This window comes from Entelurus aequoreus, linkage group LG25 (assembly GCF_033978785.1).
Source record: "Entelurus aequoreus isolate RoL-2023_Sb linkage group LG25, RoL_Eaeq_v1.1, whole genome shotgun sequence".
Classification (NCBI taxonomy): Eukaryota; Metazoa; Chordata; class Actinopteri; order Syngnathiformes; family Syngnathidae; genus Entelurus; species Entelurus aequoreus.
The window spans coordinates 32,601,734-32,621,733 of NC_084755.1; the positions used below are offsets into that span (position 1 = coordinate 32,601,734).

General features: G+C 38.8%; 1 protein-coding gene across 1 annotated transcript in view; it reads right to left on the reverse strand.

Moving 5' to 3' along the window:
* LOC133642464 (homeobox protein Dlx4a-like) overlaps positions 1–20,000 on the reverse strand; it is a 25,460-nt gene that overhangs the window by 3,951 nt on the left and 1,509 nt on the right. Inside the window, exon 2 of the mRNA XM_062036655.1 lies at positions 13,108–13,304. Within this exon, the coding sequence (XP_061892639.1) occupies positions 13,108–13,304 (197 nt within the window). The remainder of the gene's footprint in view (positions 1–13,107; positions 13,305–20,000) is intronic.

Sequence of the window (20,000 nt, forward strand, 5' to 3'; positions counted from 1 at the left end):
AATATTTTTAACCCAAATAGGTGAAATTAGATAATTTCCCACGGCACACCAGACTGTATCTCACGGCACACTGCTCTAAAGAACACAAACAAGAAACCTATTTTCTGTGCAAGTTTCCGACTACATCTTGAGATAGTATTTTCCGGGCATGGTAGCAGATAATACATGTTTGTTAACTATCAGTGTATATGCTATATATATTAGAGATGTCGATAAATGCTTTCAAATGTAATATCGGAAATTATCGGTATCGTTTTTTTTATTATCGGTATTGGCTTTTTTTTTTTTTTTTTTTTTTATTTTTTTATTAAATCAACATAAAAAACACAAGATACACTTACAATTAGTGCAACAACCCAAAAAAACTCCCTCCCCCATTCACACTCACTCACACAAAAGGGTTGTTTCTTTCTGTTATTAATATTCTGGTTCCTACATTATATATCAATATATATCAATACAGTCTGCAAGGGATACAGTCCGTAAGCACACATTATTGTGCGTGCTGCTGGTCCACTAATAGTACTAACCTTGTACAGTTATCTTTACTCATTTTCATTAATTACTAGTTTCTATGTAACTGTTTTTATATTGTTTTACTTTCTTTTTTATTCAAGAAAATGTTTTTAATTTATTTATCTTATTTTATTTAATACATTTTTTTTTAAAAGGACCTTATCTTCACCATACCTGGTTGTCCAAATTAGGCATAATAATGTGTTAATTCCACGACTGTATATATCGGTATCAGTAATTAAGAGTTGGACAATATCGGAATATCGGATATCGGCAAAAAAGCCATTATCGAACATCCCTAATATATATATATATATATATATATATATATATATATATATATATATATATATATATATATATATATATATATATATATATATATATATATATATATAATATGTTTCGGACCGTTACAACGCCGTTAGCGATAGTTTGACGTAATGTGAAACGCAACTTTTGATGTGGTCTTATGTCAACAACAAGACAGGTTCATAAGTGCAGCAAGTTCAATGCAGGGAATATTTGTTTACTAGAGAAAGTTACACCGCACTAACATGAACTTGATATGAAATAGGAGGAAGCAACAACACACTGTGACACAGCAGACGACAACGTACACAATGGGAATATTGGACAACAAATCAATGGTTAAAGTGACAGACTTACCATCCAAACAATACCCCGTTTGTTGACAAGAAGATATGACCGCCATGGAAGCACATTCAATCTTTTTTATTAAAGGCCTACTGAAAGCCACTACTACCGACCACGCAGTCTGATAGTTTATATATCAATGATGAAATCTTAACATTGCAACACATACCAATACGGCCGGGTTAACTTATAAAGTGCAATTTTAAATTTTCCGCCACACTTCCGGTTGAAAACGTCTAGATGTGATGACGTATGCGCGTGACGTCAAGGGTTGAAGCGGAAGTATTGGTACCCCATTGAATACAATACAAAAAAGCTCTGTTTTCATTTCAAAATTCCACAGTATTCTGAACATCTGTGTTGGTGAATCTTTGCAATTTGTTTAATGAACAATGAAGACTGCAAAGAAGAAAGTTGTAGGTGGGATCGGTGTATTAGCGGCGGACTACAGCGACACAGCCAGGAGGACAGAGATGGATAGCAGACGCGCTAGCCGCCGAACTCACCTTAACTTCCTCCGTCTCGCCGGCCGCATCTGTGATCGGGTGAAGTCCTTTGTCGCACCGTCGATCGCTGGAACGCAGTTGAGCACGGGTGTAGATGAGCAGATGAGGGCTGGCTGGCGTAGGCGGATAGCTAATGTTTTTAGCATAGCTCTGTGAGGTCCGGTTGCTAAGTTAGCTTCAATGGCGTCGTTAGCAACAGCATTGTTAACCTTCGCCAGGCTGGAAAGCATTAACCGTGTATTTACATGTCCCTGGTTTAATAGTATTGTTGATCTTCTGTCTATCCTTCCAGTCAGGGATTTATTTATTTTGTTTCTATATGCAGTTAAGTACGATGCTATCACGTTAGCTCCGTAGCTAAAGTGTTTCGTCGATGTATTGTCGTGGAGATAAAAGTCACTTTGAATGTCCATTTCGCGTTCTCGACTCTCATTTTCAAGAGGATATAGTATCCGAGGTGGTTTAAAATACAAATCCGTGATCCACAATAGAAAAAGGAGAGAGTGTGGAATCCAATGAGCCAGCGTGTACCTAAGTTACGGTCAGAGCGAAAAAAGATATGTCTTGCACTGCATTCTAGTCCTTCACTCTAACGTTCCTCATCCACGAATCTTTCATCCTCGCTCAAATTAATGGGGTAATCGTTGCTTTCTCAGTCCGAATCGCTCTAGCTGCATTGAAAACAATAGGAAAATGTGAGGAGCCTTTCAACTGACTACGTCACGCTACTTCCGGTAGGGGCAAGGCTTTTTTTTATCAGCGACCAAAAGTTGCAACTTTATCGTCGTTGTTCTCTACTAAATCCTTTCAGCAAAAATATGGCAATATCGCGAAATGATCAAGTATGACACATAGAATGGATCTGCTATCCCCGTTTAAACAAAAAAAATGTCATTTCAGTAGGCCTTTAAGCAGAGGTAACCCAATCCGGTGAAAAGATTCAAAAGAGCTTTTTCTTAGTATTATTTTCTGCAAATATTCTGCAAAATAAAAGCTTTTTACGGACTTTAGCACACTCGAAAATGTCTTTTTGTACACACACTCATCCAATAAACACAGTACAGTAAGGCGCACAGGTCGTCAGTCATTTTGGTTTTCAGGTCGGGCCATTCGCTTTTTTTCTGTCTATAAAGTAACGTTCTAAATGAAGTAATTCTAGTCTTAAGAACGTGGTCACCATTGCTTTTGCCCTCATGAGTGCAAATACTCTGCACAGGAAGTACAGTCGACTGCACTTCATTCTGGGAAGTACTGTGAAAATGGTTCATATGAAGTAACTTAGACACGGAATTGTTTACAAATTGGTGAATCCGAGATATAACGATATTATTCACGTGTCTTTCACACCACTATAAGATCATTATTTGCATCCGTGTAAGTGTGACGTGCACAATAAGCTTGGCGGACAACAATGATGATTCCAATACGCCCTCCTAAACCGTACGAGTTCTTCCAAGTCAGCAAGTTCAGAAGTCAACTTTCAGGTGGTAAACACATTCATTTGAGGAGTCATATATCCCATTATGTCACAGGTGTCAAACTCAAGGCCCGGGGGCGCTACATCATTGTATATGGCCGGCGAACGCCTGAGAAGTACTTTATCTTTTCCTACTAAAAGTATTCGGTTTTTCCATTTTGACAGAAAAAATTGCATGTGCTGCATGCAATTGCGTATTTTAAAAACCTAAAAATCATTTAATAATGCAACAAATATATTATCATATGTTCATTTTTTTGTAAACAAATCTGCTTGTGTTGTGGTTTCAAAGCAAGTTCTCTATCAAATTGTACACTGTAAAAATTATAGTAATAGATTTTAAGGTAAAATCTTGGCTTTTTACCGTAAAATAAACTGTGGTTCCATTTTTCTATGTACTGTAATAGACCGGAAAAACAATATCCATAGAATTTCAAAGAAAACAAGCAGCGATGGACAGGACTGACTTTGACGGCACATAAAATCCAAACCGGAGCAGTAATTACAACTCTTTCGTCAACTTTTAATCAGAAGGGTTCAATCACTCTCCTGTGCTAGTTTGAAGCCGGCACGACAAACGCGCTCAGAGGAGATAATGTTTGAAAAATGGTGACCGGTTTTTACAAAACTTTTGTTTTGAAGGGGGAATTGCAAACTTCCTGTTGATTTTTGCTGGGGGTTGTAAATATATGAAATGTAGGTCTAAGTGAGACCTACATAGAGGTTTTTGTTTCATGTCTTATTGACATTCCTACTGGAAGTTACAGGCAATTTTGTCTGTTTTCTTCCTAGGAGCAGTTTTGTCTGTGTTTTCTTCCTAGGGGGCGCTAGAGCGCAATTTTGAGTTTTGGGGTTGTTTTTTATTAGATCGCAATTTTTGCCAGTCCTGATGTGTGTGTCCACTTTGGTGAGTTTTGAAGCATGTTAAGGGGGTCAAATTATAGCTCAAAGAGGCAAAAGTGACTGTTTTTATAAAACTTTTGTTTTGAAGGGGGAATTGCAAACTTCCTGTTGATTTTTGCTGAAGGATTGTTTCATGTCAGTTTTTGTTTCATGTCTCTCCGACATTCCTAGTGGGAGTTACAGGCAGTTTTGTCTGTTTTCTTCCTAGGGGGCGCTAGAGCGCAATTTTGAGTTTTGGGGCTAGGTTTTTTGATTAGATCGCAATTTTCGCCAGTCCTGATGTGCGTGTCAAATATGGTGAGTTTTGAAGCATGTTAAGGGGGTCAAATTACAGCTCAAAGAGGCGGCGGTATAATAATAATAAAACCTTACAAATACAATAGGGTCCCTAAATTCGGTCCCTAAAAAAAAAAAGGCTACTTTTGTTGCATTTACAGTAATAATCCAGCAGGCACAAAACATTAAAACAACGTTGAGAACTTGTTGAATTAGGTTCTGACGTTGATTTTGTCATGTCTTTTGATCATGTTTTTGTTTGGCCATGTGCTGTTTGGTTTTTGGACACTTAGTTCCTGCTTTTTCACTCCCTGGTTTTGTTTCCATGACAACCATTAGTTTCACCTGTTGCACATTTGGACTCACGCACCTGTCACTAATCATGTCGGTATTATTTAAGCTTGCAGTTGCCAGGCAGTCTGTCTGGCGACATTACCTCCGCGACCCATGAGATTCATGTTTACCATAGTTCATGCTTCATGCCAAGCCACAGTAAGTGTTTTTGTTTCATGTTCATAGTTTCAGCCCAAGTGCTAGTTTTTGTTTTCTTAGTCAAGTTTGTGTCTCCGCCTTGTGCGCGCCTTTTGTTTGTTCTTTTGTTAGTGTAAAAATAAATCATGTATCTACCTTCACGCCATGTCCGCTCCAACTTCTCTTGCATCTCGGGAAAACAACCCCCCCACAGTCCACGTCGTGACAGATTTGACCATTGAATTGTGGTCATTTTCCAACCAATATTCTACAACACCTATACAACGTTGAAACATCTTTTTTGACAACGTTTAATCAATGTTGGGTTCTGACATTGATTTGACCATTGAATTTTGGTCATTTTCCAACCAATATTCTACAACACAAATACAACGTTGAAACAACATCTTTTTTGACAACGTTTAATCAATGATGGGTTTGGACGTTGATTTGACCATTGAACTTTGGTCATTTTCCAACCAATATTCTACAACACATATACAACGTTGAAACAACATGCTTTTTGACAACGTTTAATCAATTTTCTTTTTCTTTTTGTTTTTTTTCATTTTTTTCTTGTTGTTCTTCTTTTTCTTCTTTTTCTTCCTTTTCTTTTTGTCTTCTTCTTTTTCTTTTGTAATTTTACTTCTTGTTCTTGTTGTTGTTGTTTTTTTACGTCGTCTTCTTTTTCTTTTCGTTATTTTTGTTATTTTTGTTCTTGTTTTTCTTCTTTTTTCTTTTTCTTTTTCTTCTTGTTCTTCTTCATTTCTTCTTCTTCTTTTTCTTCTTTTTCTTCCTTTTCTTTTTGTCTTCTTCTTTTTCTTTTGTAATTTTACTTCTTGTTCTTGTTTTTTTTTTCGTCGTCTTCTTTTTCTTTTCGTTATTTTTGTTAATTTTGTTCTTGTTTTTCTTCTTTTTTCTTTTTCTTTTTCTTCTTGTTCTTCTTCATTTCTTCTTCTTCTTCTTCTAGTTCTTCTTTTTCTTCTTTTTCCTCCTTTTCCTTCCTTTTTTTCTTCTTTTTCTTTTTCTACTTCTTTTTGTTGTTGCTATTGTTTTTCTTGTTATTTGGGTTATTTTTGTTCTTGTTTTTCTTCTTTTTTTTTTCTTTTCTACTTCTTTTACTAGGTCTTTTTCTTGTCTAATTATCATTATTATGATCATTATTACTAATATCATTATTACATCACTAAACCATCTTTACCTTACCAGAATCTGTAATAACTAAGTTAAAATAGAATACAAATGAAAATATAAATTGTATAGTAATAATTAAGATTCTCATGATTAATTATGATGATGATAAATCTGATGATGGTGATAATCATCATAATTATGATGATTATTATCATTATTTCAGCCACTGGATCACCTTTCATTTTACACCTCATCTTACAGCTAATACATTAAGATTATTACTATCATTTCTATTATGATGATAATTATTTCAGGAACTAAATCACTTTTACCTCAGCAAATATGTGCTGTACATACATATATGTATGTATATATATGTACTGTACATACATATATGTACTGTATGTATATAAATATATCCTGTCAAACATGTCCATATTTTAATCAGTGAGAAATATCCTGCATGTTCATGCCAGGACACACAAAAACAATCCAAGAAGTTTGACAGAGATGGTCATTTTGCTTAGACGTTGTATTTTTGGTGGATTTCCATCATATGTTCTTTATTATACTTGCAGAATATGATCAGCACTGCCTTAGTCCTTAACGCAGCCAGGAGAGAAACAAATATATTTGTCATATCTGTCACAGTCGCGCTTACGAGATCACTGCAAGCATGTCCTTATCATAATCTATTTGTCAGGAGTTTTCACAGCAGTCGCCCGCAGTCCGATAAAAAGTGCAAACGCTAACGAGTAGCAAGCGGCGCTAAGTGGTGCTTGTGTGCCATGGAGTCAATCAGCAGCTCGTTAGCTTAACGCCGCCTCGCTGAGAGGATTCTGCTCTAATTATTGGTTTCATATTCCAGCAGCAGCATGACCGCTTCTCTCTAAAAGTGGCTAATGACGCCCACCTTGTTCCAAGATGCCAGGTATCACAGTCTCTGTGTGTGTGTGTGTGTGTGTGTGTGTGTGTGTGTGTGTGTGTGTGTGTGTGTGTGTGTGTGTGTGTGTGTGTGTGTGTGTGTGTGTGTGTGTGTGTGTGTGTACACACTTGTGTGTATGTGTGTATACACTCACTTGTGTGAAAGTGTATGTGTGTATACACTCACTTGTGTGTATGTGTGTATACACTCACTTATGTGTATGTGTGTATACACTCACTTATGTGTATGTGTGTATACACTCACTTATGTGTATGTGTGTATACACTCACTTATGTGTATGTGTGTATACACTCACTTATGTGTATGTGTGTATACACTCACTTGTGTGTGTGTGTATACACTCACTTGTGTATAAGTGTATGTGTGTATACACCACTTGTGTGTATGTGTGTATACACCACTTGTGTGTATGTGTGTATACACTCACTTGAGTTCTGTGTATGTGTGTATACACTCACTTGTGTGTATAAGTGTATGTGTGTATACACTCACTTGTGTGTATAAGTGTATGTGCGTATACACTCACTTGTCTATATTTGGATGTGTGTATACACTCACTTGTGTATAAGTGTATGTGTGTATACACTCACTTGTGTATAAGTGTATGTGTGTATACACTCACTTGTGTATAAGTGTATGTGTGTATACACTCACTTGTCTATAAGTGTATGTGTGTATACACTCACTTGTCTATAAGTGTATGTGTGTATACACTCACTTGTGTATAAGTGTATGTGTGTATACACTCACTTGTGTATAAGTGTATGTGTGTATACACTCACTTGTGTATAAGTGTATGTGTGTATACACTCACTTGTGTATAAGTGTATGTGTATACACTCACTTGTCTATATGTGTATGTGTATACACTCACTTGTGTATAAGTGTATGTGTGTATACACTCACTTGTGTATAAGTGTATGTGTGTATACACTCACTTGTCTATAAGTGTATGTGTGTATACACTCACTTGTGTATAAGTGTATGTGTGTATACACTCACTTGTCTATATTTGTATGTGTGTATACACTCACTTGTGTATAAGTGTGTGTGTGTATACACTCACTTGTGTATAAGTGTGTGTGTGTATACACTCACTTGTGTATAAGTGTGTGTGTGTATACACTCACTTGTGTATAAGTGTATGTGTGTATACACTCACTTGTGTATGTGTGTATACACTCACTCGTGTGTATGTGTCTAAACACTCGTCCAAATGTGTATGTGTGTATACACTCGTCTAAATGTGTATGTGTGTATACACTCACTTGTGTATATGTGTATGTGTGTATACACTCACTTTGTATATGTGTATGTGTGTATACACTCGTCTAAATGTGTATGTGTGTATACACTCACTTGTGTATAAGTGTATGTGTGTATACACTCACTTGTGTGTAGGTGTGTATACACTCACTTGTGTATATGTGTATGTGTGTATACAGTCACTTGTGTTTAGGTGTATGTGTGTATACACACACTTGTGTGTAGGTGTGTATACACTCACCCGTGTGAATGTGCATGTGTATGTGTGTGTGTATATACTCACTTGTGTGTAAGTGTATGTGTACGTGTATACACTCACTTTTGTGTATGAGATGCATCTATTCATGGCCTCTCTTGTATGTTTGCAGACAGGTAAACAGTGTGTGTGTGTGTGTGTGTGTGTGTGTGTGTGTGTGTGTGTGTGTGTGTGTGTGTGTGTGTGTGTGTGTGTGTGTGTGTGTGTGTGTGTGTGTGTGTGTGTGTGTGTGTGTGTGTGTGTGTGTGTGTGTGTGTGAGATGGACAATAACAGAGGGACTACACGTTTCATGGAAACATTATGTGCTACGTGCTACTTTGCAGCTGTGCCTGGGAACAGCGGAGGGAAAGTGTTCAGTGTTTGGCGGGCAGCCTAATGGCGTGAAGATGTGATGTATGATGGCAATCTTCAAATGCATGTATTTATGTTTTTATGCACGTGTGGGGTCATGTTATGATTCCCCCCCCCCCCCTACATTCCTGGTGGTCTACATAACATGTAAAGGTGGTTCTTTGGTGAAAATGTTGCATAGATGATGTTTTACAGACCGCTTTGACAGGATGTGGACGGTCTTATTTACGTGCCTCCACTTTGACATTTCCACCATACCTCCACGGTTGTATTTCAAGTGTTCGGTACTAATGCAGATCCCAAATACACAAAAGCAGATACCAATGGGTAAGAAAAGTTGTTTTTGCATGATAGTTTAAGTGCAGCCTTAATTGTGTTGTGGCCCTCAATTAATTTGAATCAAAATAATTTTCTCTGTCAACCTTGAAAGAACAAATACATTTCGCCAAAAAGTTGTTGATTATTTTTAGCCTTTCGCAGGCCACACAAAATAATGTGACAGATCACTTTCAATGGCGTCCTTAGTTGGTATAGAATCTTCTAGTAAGTGCTGAGCAAAGCCTTCGACAATATCATCTTTTCCCCAATAAACACGGGACAAAATGTTCTCTTTTTGACTGCAACGTTCCCCTAAAACCCGAAAGAGAACGTTTGCCTGTGATTTTTTTAATTCTGCCATTGCCTGACTTGCACTTACGTGCCTCACTGACAGCCAACCACGCCTACTTTACTTTATAAAAACACAATCGGATGCTTTCGGTGTTGACAGGAGAATGATAGCACACCTGATAACGTCATCTGAGTATAATTATACTGTACATACTGTACAGGCGTTCCTCACATTTCAATCAATGAGTTCAGTCACATGGTCTCCCTCTGTGTTTACATTCCCCCGAGGGCCGATGCAGCCAATGCACATGAGATGATCCACGCCATCACATCAAGGCTACAGACAAAACATCCTGAGGCTTTTTTTCATAATTTCTGGGGACTTCAATCATGCTACTTTGGACTCAACGTGAGCTGCTTTTTACCAGGCTGTGGATTGTCCCATGAGAAACAACAGGACAATTGACCTACTGTATGCTAATGTCAGGGATGCATACAAGGTCACACCTCTCCCCCCCACTAGGGAAGTCTGACCACAATCTTGTTCATTTGCAGCCAAAATACACCCCCCTGGTCCAAAGACAGCCTGTTAACACTTGCTCTGTGAGGAGGTGGTCTCCTGAAATGGAAGATGCCCTCAGGGACTGCTACAACACCACAGACTGGGACGTGCTTCTTCCACAGGGTGAGGACATTGATGGGGTGACTCACTGTCTCACGGATTACCTCAACTTCTGCGTGGACGTGATCTGCCCTGCTAAGACTGTTCGGTGCTACCCTAATAACAAACCCTGGGTAACACAAGAGGTTAAAGCTGTCCTCAACAAGAAGAAAGCTGCCTTCAGGAGTGGAGACAGGGAGGCAATGAGAGTGAAACGACGCGGGAGGGAGGCTAAGGACAGCTACAGGAAGAAGCTGGAGCAGAAGCTGCAGCAGAACAACATGAGGGAGGTCTGGGAAGGTGTGAAAACCATCACAGGCCACAAGACAAAGACCAGAGCTGTTGGGGGGACAATAAGATGAATAACTTCTTCAACCGGTTCAACCAGCCCCTGTCCTCTCCACCCCCTACTTACTCCCCATCGCAGCCACCTCCTCTTCTTCTCCCCTCAACGCACCTCCCCCCCAGCCATGGAGCACCCTCCTCCACCACCTCTACGCAGACATGACTCATCTCTGCGGACCAGGTCAGACGTCAACTGAGGAAGCTACAGCCTAGAAAAGCAGCAGGCCCAGACAAGGTGTGCCCCCGACTCCTGAAGACCTGTGCTGCAGAACTGGGTGAACCACTCCAGCGGATCTTCAACCTCAGCCCGCAGCTGGGGAGAGTGCCCACCCTCTGGAAGATGTCGTGCATCGTTCCAGTTCCCAAAAACAACTGCCCCAGTGAGCTGAACGACTACGGACCAGTGGCGCTCACTTCTCATATAATGAAGACTATGGAGCAGCTGTTTCTCAGCCTCCTCACACCACAGGTGCAACATGCCCAGGACAGCCTGCAGTTTGCGTACCAGGCAGGTGTTGGTGTGGAGGATGCTATCCTTTACCTGCTGCACCAAGCCCACTCACACCTGGATAAGGGAAATGGCGCTGTGAGGATCCTGTTCCTGGACTTCTCCAGTGCCTTTAATACTATCCAGCCCCGCCTTCTCCAGGACAAGCTGGACAGAATGCGAGTGAGCCCCTGCCTGGTCGCCTGGATTTCAGACTACCTCACCGATAGGCCACAGTACGTCAGACTGAAGGACATCACGTCTGACACTGTGATCAGCAGCACCGGAGCACCGCAGGGAACGGTGCTGGCCCTTCTTCTCTTCACCCTGAACACCGCTGACTTCTGCTACAACTCAGAGCTGTGTCACATCCAGAAGTACGCGGATGACACAGCCATCGTCAGGTGCATCAGGGACGGCAGAGAGGAGTTTCGGAGCCTGGTGAGGGACTTTGCTGTCTGGTCCCACAGGAACCTCTTGCAGCTCAATCCGTCAAAGACCAAGGAGCTGGTCATTGACTTTGGGAGATCGAGTCCAAGGTCACAACCTATTGTGATCGAGGGAGTCGAGGTACAGACCGTGGACTCATTCAAGTACCTCGGGGTGTGGGTGGACGATACGCTGGACTGGACTGTTAACACGGACCACTTGTACAGGAAAGGACAGAGCAAGCTGTACTTCCTGACATCTGTAAAAAACTCTTGTGGATGTACTACCAGTCTGTGGTTGCCAGTGTTCTGTACTACATCGTAGTGTGCTGGGGGGGGGGGCAGTACATCTAAGAAGGACAGCTCCAGACTAGATAAACTGATCAGGCGGGCCGGTTCTATGATCGGAATAAAACTGGACTCACTGGTGACGGTGGCAGAGAAGAGGACTGTGGAAAAACTAGTGAGCATCCTGGATGATGCCAGTCACCCTCTGCATACCGTTATCAGTAGCCAGAGGAGCCTGTTCAGTGCTAGACTGCTTCATCCCAAGTGCAGGACTAATAGACTAAAAAACTCCTTTGTCCCACACGCCATACAACTCCTCTCTGGGGGGTGGGGGGGGGGGGTAATAGGATGACAGGGGATGCAAAAGAATAACAGTGTAAAAAAAATTCATAACATAGTCACTACTGCCTAGTTTCTCTTGTTATATTCTTATTTTACTGTTATATTTGTATTCTCTTTTTTGCTTTTTATTTTTATTCTTATTGTAATATTTTTCTATTTTGTTTCCATTTATACCCCCATTATTTACTTTTTACTTTTCAAATTTGATCTCAATTTTAATTTTCCTGAGGGAACTCTCCTGAAGGAATCAATTAAGTACTATCTATCTATCTATTGTGGGTGCTGCTGATTGTTTATCTTTTCGCGCAAGATCAAACCCTTTCGGTTTCGTGTTTGCTGAAAATAATGGAAAGCGCCACTCTACATAGCCACTGGCGCTGTGGTCAAAGTCGGAATTGCCACAGAACACTTTTGTGTTTTAGATTTTTGACATATTGCTTGATTCCCCTTAGGGGCGATGGACGGCTGAGTAGCGCTTAAACAGCTGCAGCTGGCCTCCGTAGCTCTCACTCCCTCCCTTCTGTTGCAAGTTTTGTTGATTCTATGTAACATGTTTATGTGTGCTATGGCTATCAGGTTTTTTTCTTCTTGGCCTCAGTCTGGACCCCCTCCCTGGAGTCCTGCCTTTGACTGAGCATTTTTTCTCTCCCTTGGATCGGCACAATAGACAAATGTTTACCGCGTTTGTCGAAACAGCAAAAATAGCATTCCGTGCGTAAACAAGAACAGTAGAACGCAAATTGTTAGTTGCTTCTTTTGGATTTTTTTAGTAGTAAAAAAACCAACCTTAGTATTTTTTAAAATATACACAATTGTAAAACAAATGTGTGCTGTTAAACCACTAATGATAACATAAGCTCGTCGGCACTTGGACATTGGCCGAGCTAGTGGGCAGCCTAGGCTGTTTGTTTGTCTATGCACGGTGCAGACGTATGAGCACAGTATGTATTAGTCATTGCTCATGTTTTGTTTTTTCATTGTTACTTTTGTAGCTGTATGTAGAAGTGGCAGCTTGTTGTAACAGCTATGTACTCTTTTGATGTCCGTGGCAATTAAGGGAGTGTGATGACATTTTGCAAAAGAATGCACCCACGCATGTCTGAGCGTTTATAAATACACAAACAAAGGCAGCATGTGACTTAATCATTGTAATTAGCGAGGGAAAGAACAACAGTTTTGCATGATACCTGCTCCTGAGTCACGCCCAGTTTGGCGGCCAAGTCGGCCCTCTCGGGCAGAGCCAGGTACTGGGTCTGCTCGAAGCGCTGGTTGAGGGTGCGGAGCTGCAGGCTGGTGTATGTAGTCCGATTCTTTCGGGGCTTCTTCTCCTTCCCGTTGAGCCGTAGCTCTCCGTTTTCTAACACGGTGGTGGGTTTCTCGCCGTCTGTGTGAGGAGAGACCGGGTATAAAAACATTGACAGGGACCTATTAGTGGACAGTAGGGATGGGCGTGGTTTGCATTTGAACCCCAAATCAGAACTTCTTTAAAATGGAAAACGGGCAAATTCTGTCTAAAAAAAAAACAATGCTTTTTTTTTTTTTTTTTTCTGTATTTTGAGACATGAAATAAGGCAACAGTAGCAACTTGTCTTATCCACACGGACGGAATTTGCACATCAAGAAATAATGTTATTGAATGGAGACAAGTCAAACACTAGTGCCAGGTGGAAAACGGCCCCTCGGAGTTGGCCTTGCACTAAGTATATTTATAATTTATATTTGTTTTTTAAATCTATTTAACATTATTATATCAATATATAACCATATGGTGTGTGTGACAATCATTGGTACTTTAATCTTTAATCTTTAATATAAAATGTATAAACATTGCTTCCGTATTTCGTACCGTATTTTCCTTTGACATTGTGAAAGGGATTACTAAGGCAAACCCAGGTACCACTCCACATAAACAACAATTAGGTTAATTATGTACCTTCTGCCATTTAGTTGCAGAGCATGTAATCGTTCACAGCTGACATTGAAGAATAAACAAAGATCCATTAGTTTTCGTAAATAAATCATTTTCAGGCCAATTAAGTGAAATTGGATAATGATAATCTCTCACTGCACACTGGTTGGGAATCACTGTTATAGGCCACAAAGCAAACATTAGTGTAATATGTAAGAAGAATAATACATTGACTTTATTTTTTGTTTAAATTTTTTTTTAATAAAATGCCCCTAGACTGCACTTTGGAAACAATTAGTTTACGTTAAATCAGGGGTTCTTAATCTTTTTGACCTCAAAGCCCAACATTTCCACTCAAATATTAACACTGAATTAGTAATCTTACTATTGATTTTAATCGTATTCAATAGTTATATCTGACCTACTTACACCTTAACAGATTAAACTTTGTCAAATGATATGAAACCATGTGTTCGTCACAATGATTTTCATCAAGGCTTAGGTCAGGCTGATTTCAAAAATAGGTACTAACCAAATATACTGCAAAAGAAGGGGCTCATAAACACTGATGAAAATTATTTTACATACAATTATAATAATAACAATAATAATATATATGTTTCTTAAGTAGACTGCCGATAAAATTAGAGCGCAAATGAAAATACAGCTTCACCCCTGTAGTCAGAATTTTTGCGCTTAAGAAACTTCTCTATGATTTTAGTTCCGGACTTCTTCCGTTTGTTTGATATTGTCATTACTGCCACAAGAGGTGGGAAAGTGTATTACAACAGAGTGCCGTTGCGGCCTTCACGGACCACTGCCGAGAAATAGATATTTTTTGGCGGTCCCTTAGGGGAGACTCGCGGCTAACTGCAGATATAAAACATACATACGCTCTTTGAAAGAGGAATGATACGTTTGTCGTTGGCACGGGTAGGGATGATGTTCGAAACCGATTCTCCCGGTTGTTCGATCAAGAAAAGAACCGATCCCGTGGACTCGAATCCCTTTTTGAGAACCGGTTCCCGTTATCGAGGCCACTATAGTAAAGAAAAAGAGTTGGTTCTTTATTCGAATCTCTGGGAACGAATCTCAAATGGGCAATGTTATGGCCATTTGATTGTAGACTCTTACTGACACCTTGTGGCGATATGAAAATACTACGCGTCAATAGTTTGGGCACTTCCGGGTTGGTGACGAGAAGTAGACAAGTTGGGTTAGCTCTTACAAGCCTTGGAAAAGATAACTCTGTAAGTAAACTGTTTAACTTGTTTATGTAACTCAATATTAAGGTGGAAAGTGGTTAAATTTGATAGTAAGATGTTTATTGAAAAACGATTTTTGTGCACTGTTTCAATGGATGTTTTGAGGACTTAAAATGGCTGCCAGTCGTGTATTTCCACCATTGAAATAGTTTCAACACTCAGAAGTATTTGTTTGATGATAGTACTGTATATTTGTGTGAAGCTAATATTTACATATTGTGTATTAAATTTCAGTATGTTAATTGAATCACATAGCTTATACATTTGTCATTGTGTGTATTTCAGTTTAAAAAAAATAAAAAATAACAGTCCAGTGCAAGACAAAATTAAATATAGGAAAAGACCTACAAGATCAAGATCTACAACAAAAAAGAGCCTAAATGAATTAATCTGCTTTGGAACTTTGTTAGACGTCTTTGATTGTTTGTTAGCTGTCTGCCTGTGTGTTTAGTTAGTATGTTCCAATAGCAGCAGAAGTGCACTTTTCGGAGAGCTGTATTATGTTCAGTTTTGTGCCCAAGGGACTGATTTTATTTAACACTATATTATTATTTATACGCCTATAGTGATCACAGAGACAGGTTGTTTTTGTGTTACTGTATATATTTGTTTTTCTGAAAAATCCCACTTAATATACTTTGGGTAACAACAGTCAATATTTTTTTATTTTTTTTTAGGTGGGTAACAGTCAATATTTATTTATTTATTTTATTTTATTTTTTTCTTATAAAATAAAAGTGAGCTTTTGTTAAACCAAATATTGTGTTTTTTTCCATATACAACAACCTATCTGGATTCGATAAGAGAATCGATAAGGAATCGGTTCGATAAGAGGATTCGATAATGGGCTTGAACTCGATAATTTCTTATCAAACATCATCCCTATGCACGGGTACGCGTTAGCGTTTCAAACACAGAAAAAAATGTGTTTTGTTTTATGAAATGATTCATGAGCGTTTGCTTGTTTTTCGCAGTTGTCCCATTTAAGTGTTTGATTTTTGAATTGTTTTCTGTTGTTCTAAATGTAGTCGCGCTTTGTTTTTAGCTGACATTCGTCTGCTTACATGGATGTGTGTTTAATTATAGTGAGCCATTACCATAGCAACACAATCCAGTACTGGGCACCCATACAGTGCATCTGGAAAGTGACTGCATCTGTTACAGCCTTATTCCAAAAACAGAGGAATTATTTTGTGTCCTTAAAATTCTACACACAATACCCCATGATGACAACGTGAAAAAGTTGTTCTTCGATTTTTCTTGCTGATTTAATAAAAATAAAAAGTATTTACAGCCTTTTCTCAATGCTTTTTTGATTGCACCTTTGGCAGCCATTACAGCCTCAAGTCTTTTTCAACACGACGCCACAAGCTATCTTTGGGCAGTTTCCCCCATTCCTCTTTGCAGCACCTCTCAAGCTCCATCAGATTTGATGAGAAGTGTTGGTTTTCATCCAGGATGTCTCTGTATATTGCTGTATTCATCTTTCCTTCCATCCTGACTATTCTCCCAGTTCCTGCCGCTGAAAAACATCCCCACACCAGCTTTTTCTGTCTTGCCTCTGGTGAGGGCGGTCGCATTTTTTCCCGCTCCCTCTTCTCCCAGCTTGCTCTCTTTGTTTTTGTCTTGTCTGAACTTTTTTGAAGCCTCTTTCTTTGAGCTGTCCTCAAATCTAAACATCAGACATGGAAATGATCAGCTGGACTCTCGACGCAATTGACAAAATCTTTCCCACGAGGAAAAGAGGTTCGGGGGGAGCCTGGCTGCCCTGATGGAACCATTGCTGCGAGGTATACGTGAGAGATTCCTGGGAAAAATGGAGAATCATGTGCCTCTTGGAACCGTGATCGCGGGGCACCTGCTGATTGGGCTGGGCATTGCTCTGGTGTATTGTCAAATTCGTAAGACGATGGCAGCCACTCAAGGAGCCCAAAGGCTGTTCGTCGCAATGGATGGTTTGGGCAGGGCTGTGGGAACACAGACTGTGGCGATTTCTGAACTGAATCGCAAGATGGATCACATCACGGAGAAGCTTGCTGAAAAGGAAAATTGAATTAAATTCGAGAGCACCCAGCATGGACGAATAGAAAAGACAAGACATTGTTTTGTCTGCTCGCGGAAAACAAACATCCTAATCCACGATTTGACTCCCTCGAATGGCCTTGACGCTGTGAAAACAGGACCAGGCCGTTCTGAAAAACACCCCCGAGGACGACACCTGGAGTCGAACTTTTGCAGATCGGCCTCAGTCTATAAAAAACATTACATCATCACACCCAAGACAATTGGGCACACACGATCAGGTGCATTTTGGCAATTTTCTTTTTACTAAGAAATGGCTTCCGTCTGGCCAGTCTACCATACAGGCCTGATTGGTGGATTGCTGCACAGATGGTTGTCCTTCTGGAAGGTTCTCCTCTCTCCACAGAGGAATGCTTTGGCTCTGACAGTTTCCATCGGGTTCTTGGTCACCTCCCTGACTAGACCAAGATGAATGCAGCAATGTACAGAGACATCCTGGATGAAAACCAAATGCTTCCCATCCAACCTGATGGAGCTTAAGAGGTGCTGCAAAGAGGAAGTGGCGAAACTGCCCCAAGATAGGCTTTGTATTCAAAAAGACTGGAGGCTGTAATTGCGTAATTGTGTACATGCATCTGATTTCTTATTTAATTTAAAAATGTTAGTGCATTTGCAAAAATGTCTTAAGAACACTTTATTATGGGGAACACATATTCACCATTAATTAGTTGCTTATTAACATGCAAATTAGTAACATATTGGATCTTAATTAGTCATTATTAAGTACTTATTAATGCCTTAGTCTGCATGGCCTTATTATACAACCAGTAAGCCATTAACTAAGAGTTTTCCCTCAATAACCTCAGAATTATTGCTTATTAGTAACCCTAACCCTAACCCTAACCCTTATGTTACCCAGTGTCCAAATAACTCTTAATTAAGTATTTGTTATTTTAATAAGCAACTAATTAATGGTGAATATGTTCCCCATACTAAAGTGTTACCATAAAAAACCTTTTCACGTTGTCATTAAGGGGTATTGTGTGTAGATTTTTGAGGGAAAAAAATGAGTTACTGCATGAAAAGATGGTCAGAAAGCGGCTTGAAGATGGTCTGTGAAACATTTTGACCAAAGAACCGCCATTACATGATATTTACACCACAAGGAAGTGTTTTAAATGTAGAAAAAAAACCATAATATGACCCCTTTAAGAGTAGTTCAAAATAAGTGTTATTTTTTCACATATTTATATATGTCTATTTTTTTTTGGTGTGAGGCCTTTGCTCACAGTTTAAATAATTTGTTTTTGTGAAAGTGGTGAATGTGATTTTGGAAGAAAATAAGGAAGTAACTGAAATATGTACTCCCCACAAATTAAGTCAAAATTAAGGTAATTAATTGGTTAAAATAATATGCCTCTATGCTGTTCATATGTGTGCTTATTTTCAGAACATACATATTAACAAAAAAAAAAATACAAATATTTAATTTAAATTCATTTAATTTCATCAAGTGAAAAAAAAAAAAAGTAAGCCATTGGTACATCGAAATTATGAGTTAAGAAAGTCGAAATTATGAGGTAAGAAATCATAATTTTGAGATAAAAGTTGTAACTATAAGGTAAGAAAATTTTAAATATGAGATTAAAAGTCAATTATGAGATACAGAGTTGAAAATAAGCAACAAAGTCAAAAGAATGAGATAAAAAGTCATAAATATGAGATAAAAAGTCAAAATGACAGTGACTTTCTACCTAACTACGCATTTTTATCTCATAATTTTGACTTTTTTTAAATCTAGTAATTTCGATTTTTATCTCATAATTATGATTTTATTTTATAATTTCGACTTTATTACCTCCCCGCTTGGCACTCAGCATCAAGGGTTGGAATTGGGGGTTAAATCACCAAAAATGATTCCCAGGCGCGGCTACGCTGCTGCCCACTGCTCCCCTCACCTCCCAGGGGGTGATCAAGGGGATGGGTCAAATGCAGAGGACAAATTTCACCACACCTAGTGTGTGTGTGACAATCATTGGTACTTTTACTTTAACTTAACTTTAACTTTATCATCTAATTTCGACTTTCTTATCTCATAATTATGAGGTTTTTATTTTATAATTATGACTTACCAATGTTTTTGTTTTCCATTTTATTTGTGGTGATAACAGGCTTCCATAAACTTGCTTATTTCAAGTTCTTACTATTTTTACCACATTTTTATTCCATATAGTTAAGGATAAGCGTTATTTTTTTCACAGGCTGACTATTTGACTATTTTTTTTTGTCTGTGAGGCCTTTGCTCACAGATTAAAGAATTGTTTTTGTAAAATAGGTGAATAGGATTTTTAAAGAAAATGATGATTTAACTGAAATATGCAGAGTCGTCAATTGGTCCAGTTATTATGCATCTTATTTGTTTTATAAACCCGTTGTACAAATCACAGTTAATTACATCAAAAATAGGGGGAAACAAACATGTTGACAATGAATAACAATAATAATAATAACATGTTGTCACCTTTAACAGAACCCTGCATTAAGTGTGTCTTTAAGATATATGTTCTTTTTTTTATCAGGCTGAATTTTGTTTGTGCCTCAGCTTTGTTAAGTAGGATTTGTATACCACTAAACAAAATACCCCAAAGGTACACTACCGTTCAAAAGTTTGGGGTCACATTGAAATGTCCTTATTTTTGAAGCAAAAGCACTGTACTTTTCAATGAAGATAACTTTAAACTAGTCTTAACTTTAAAGAAATACACTCTATACATTGCTAATGTGGTAAATGACTATTCTAGCTGCAAATGTCTGGTTTTTGGTGCAATATCTACATAGGTGTATAGAGGCCCATTTCCAGAAACTATCACTCCAGTGTTCTAAT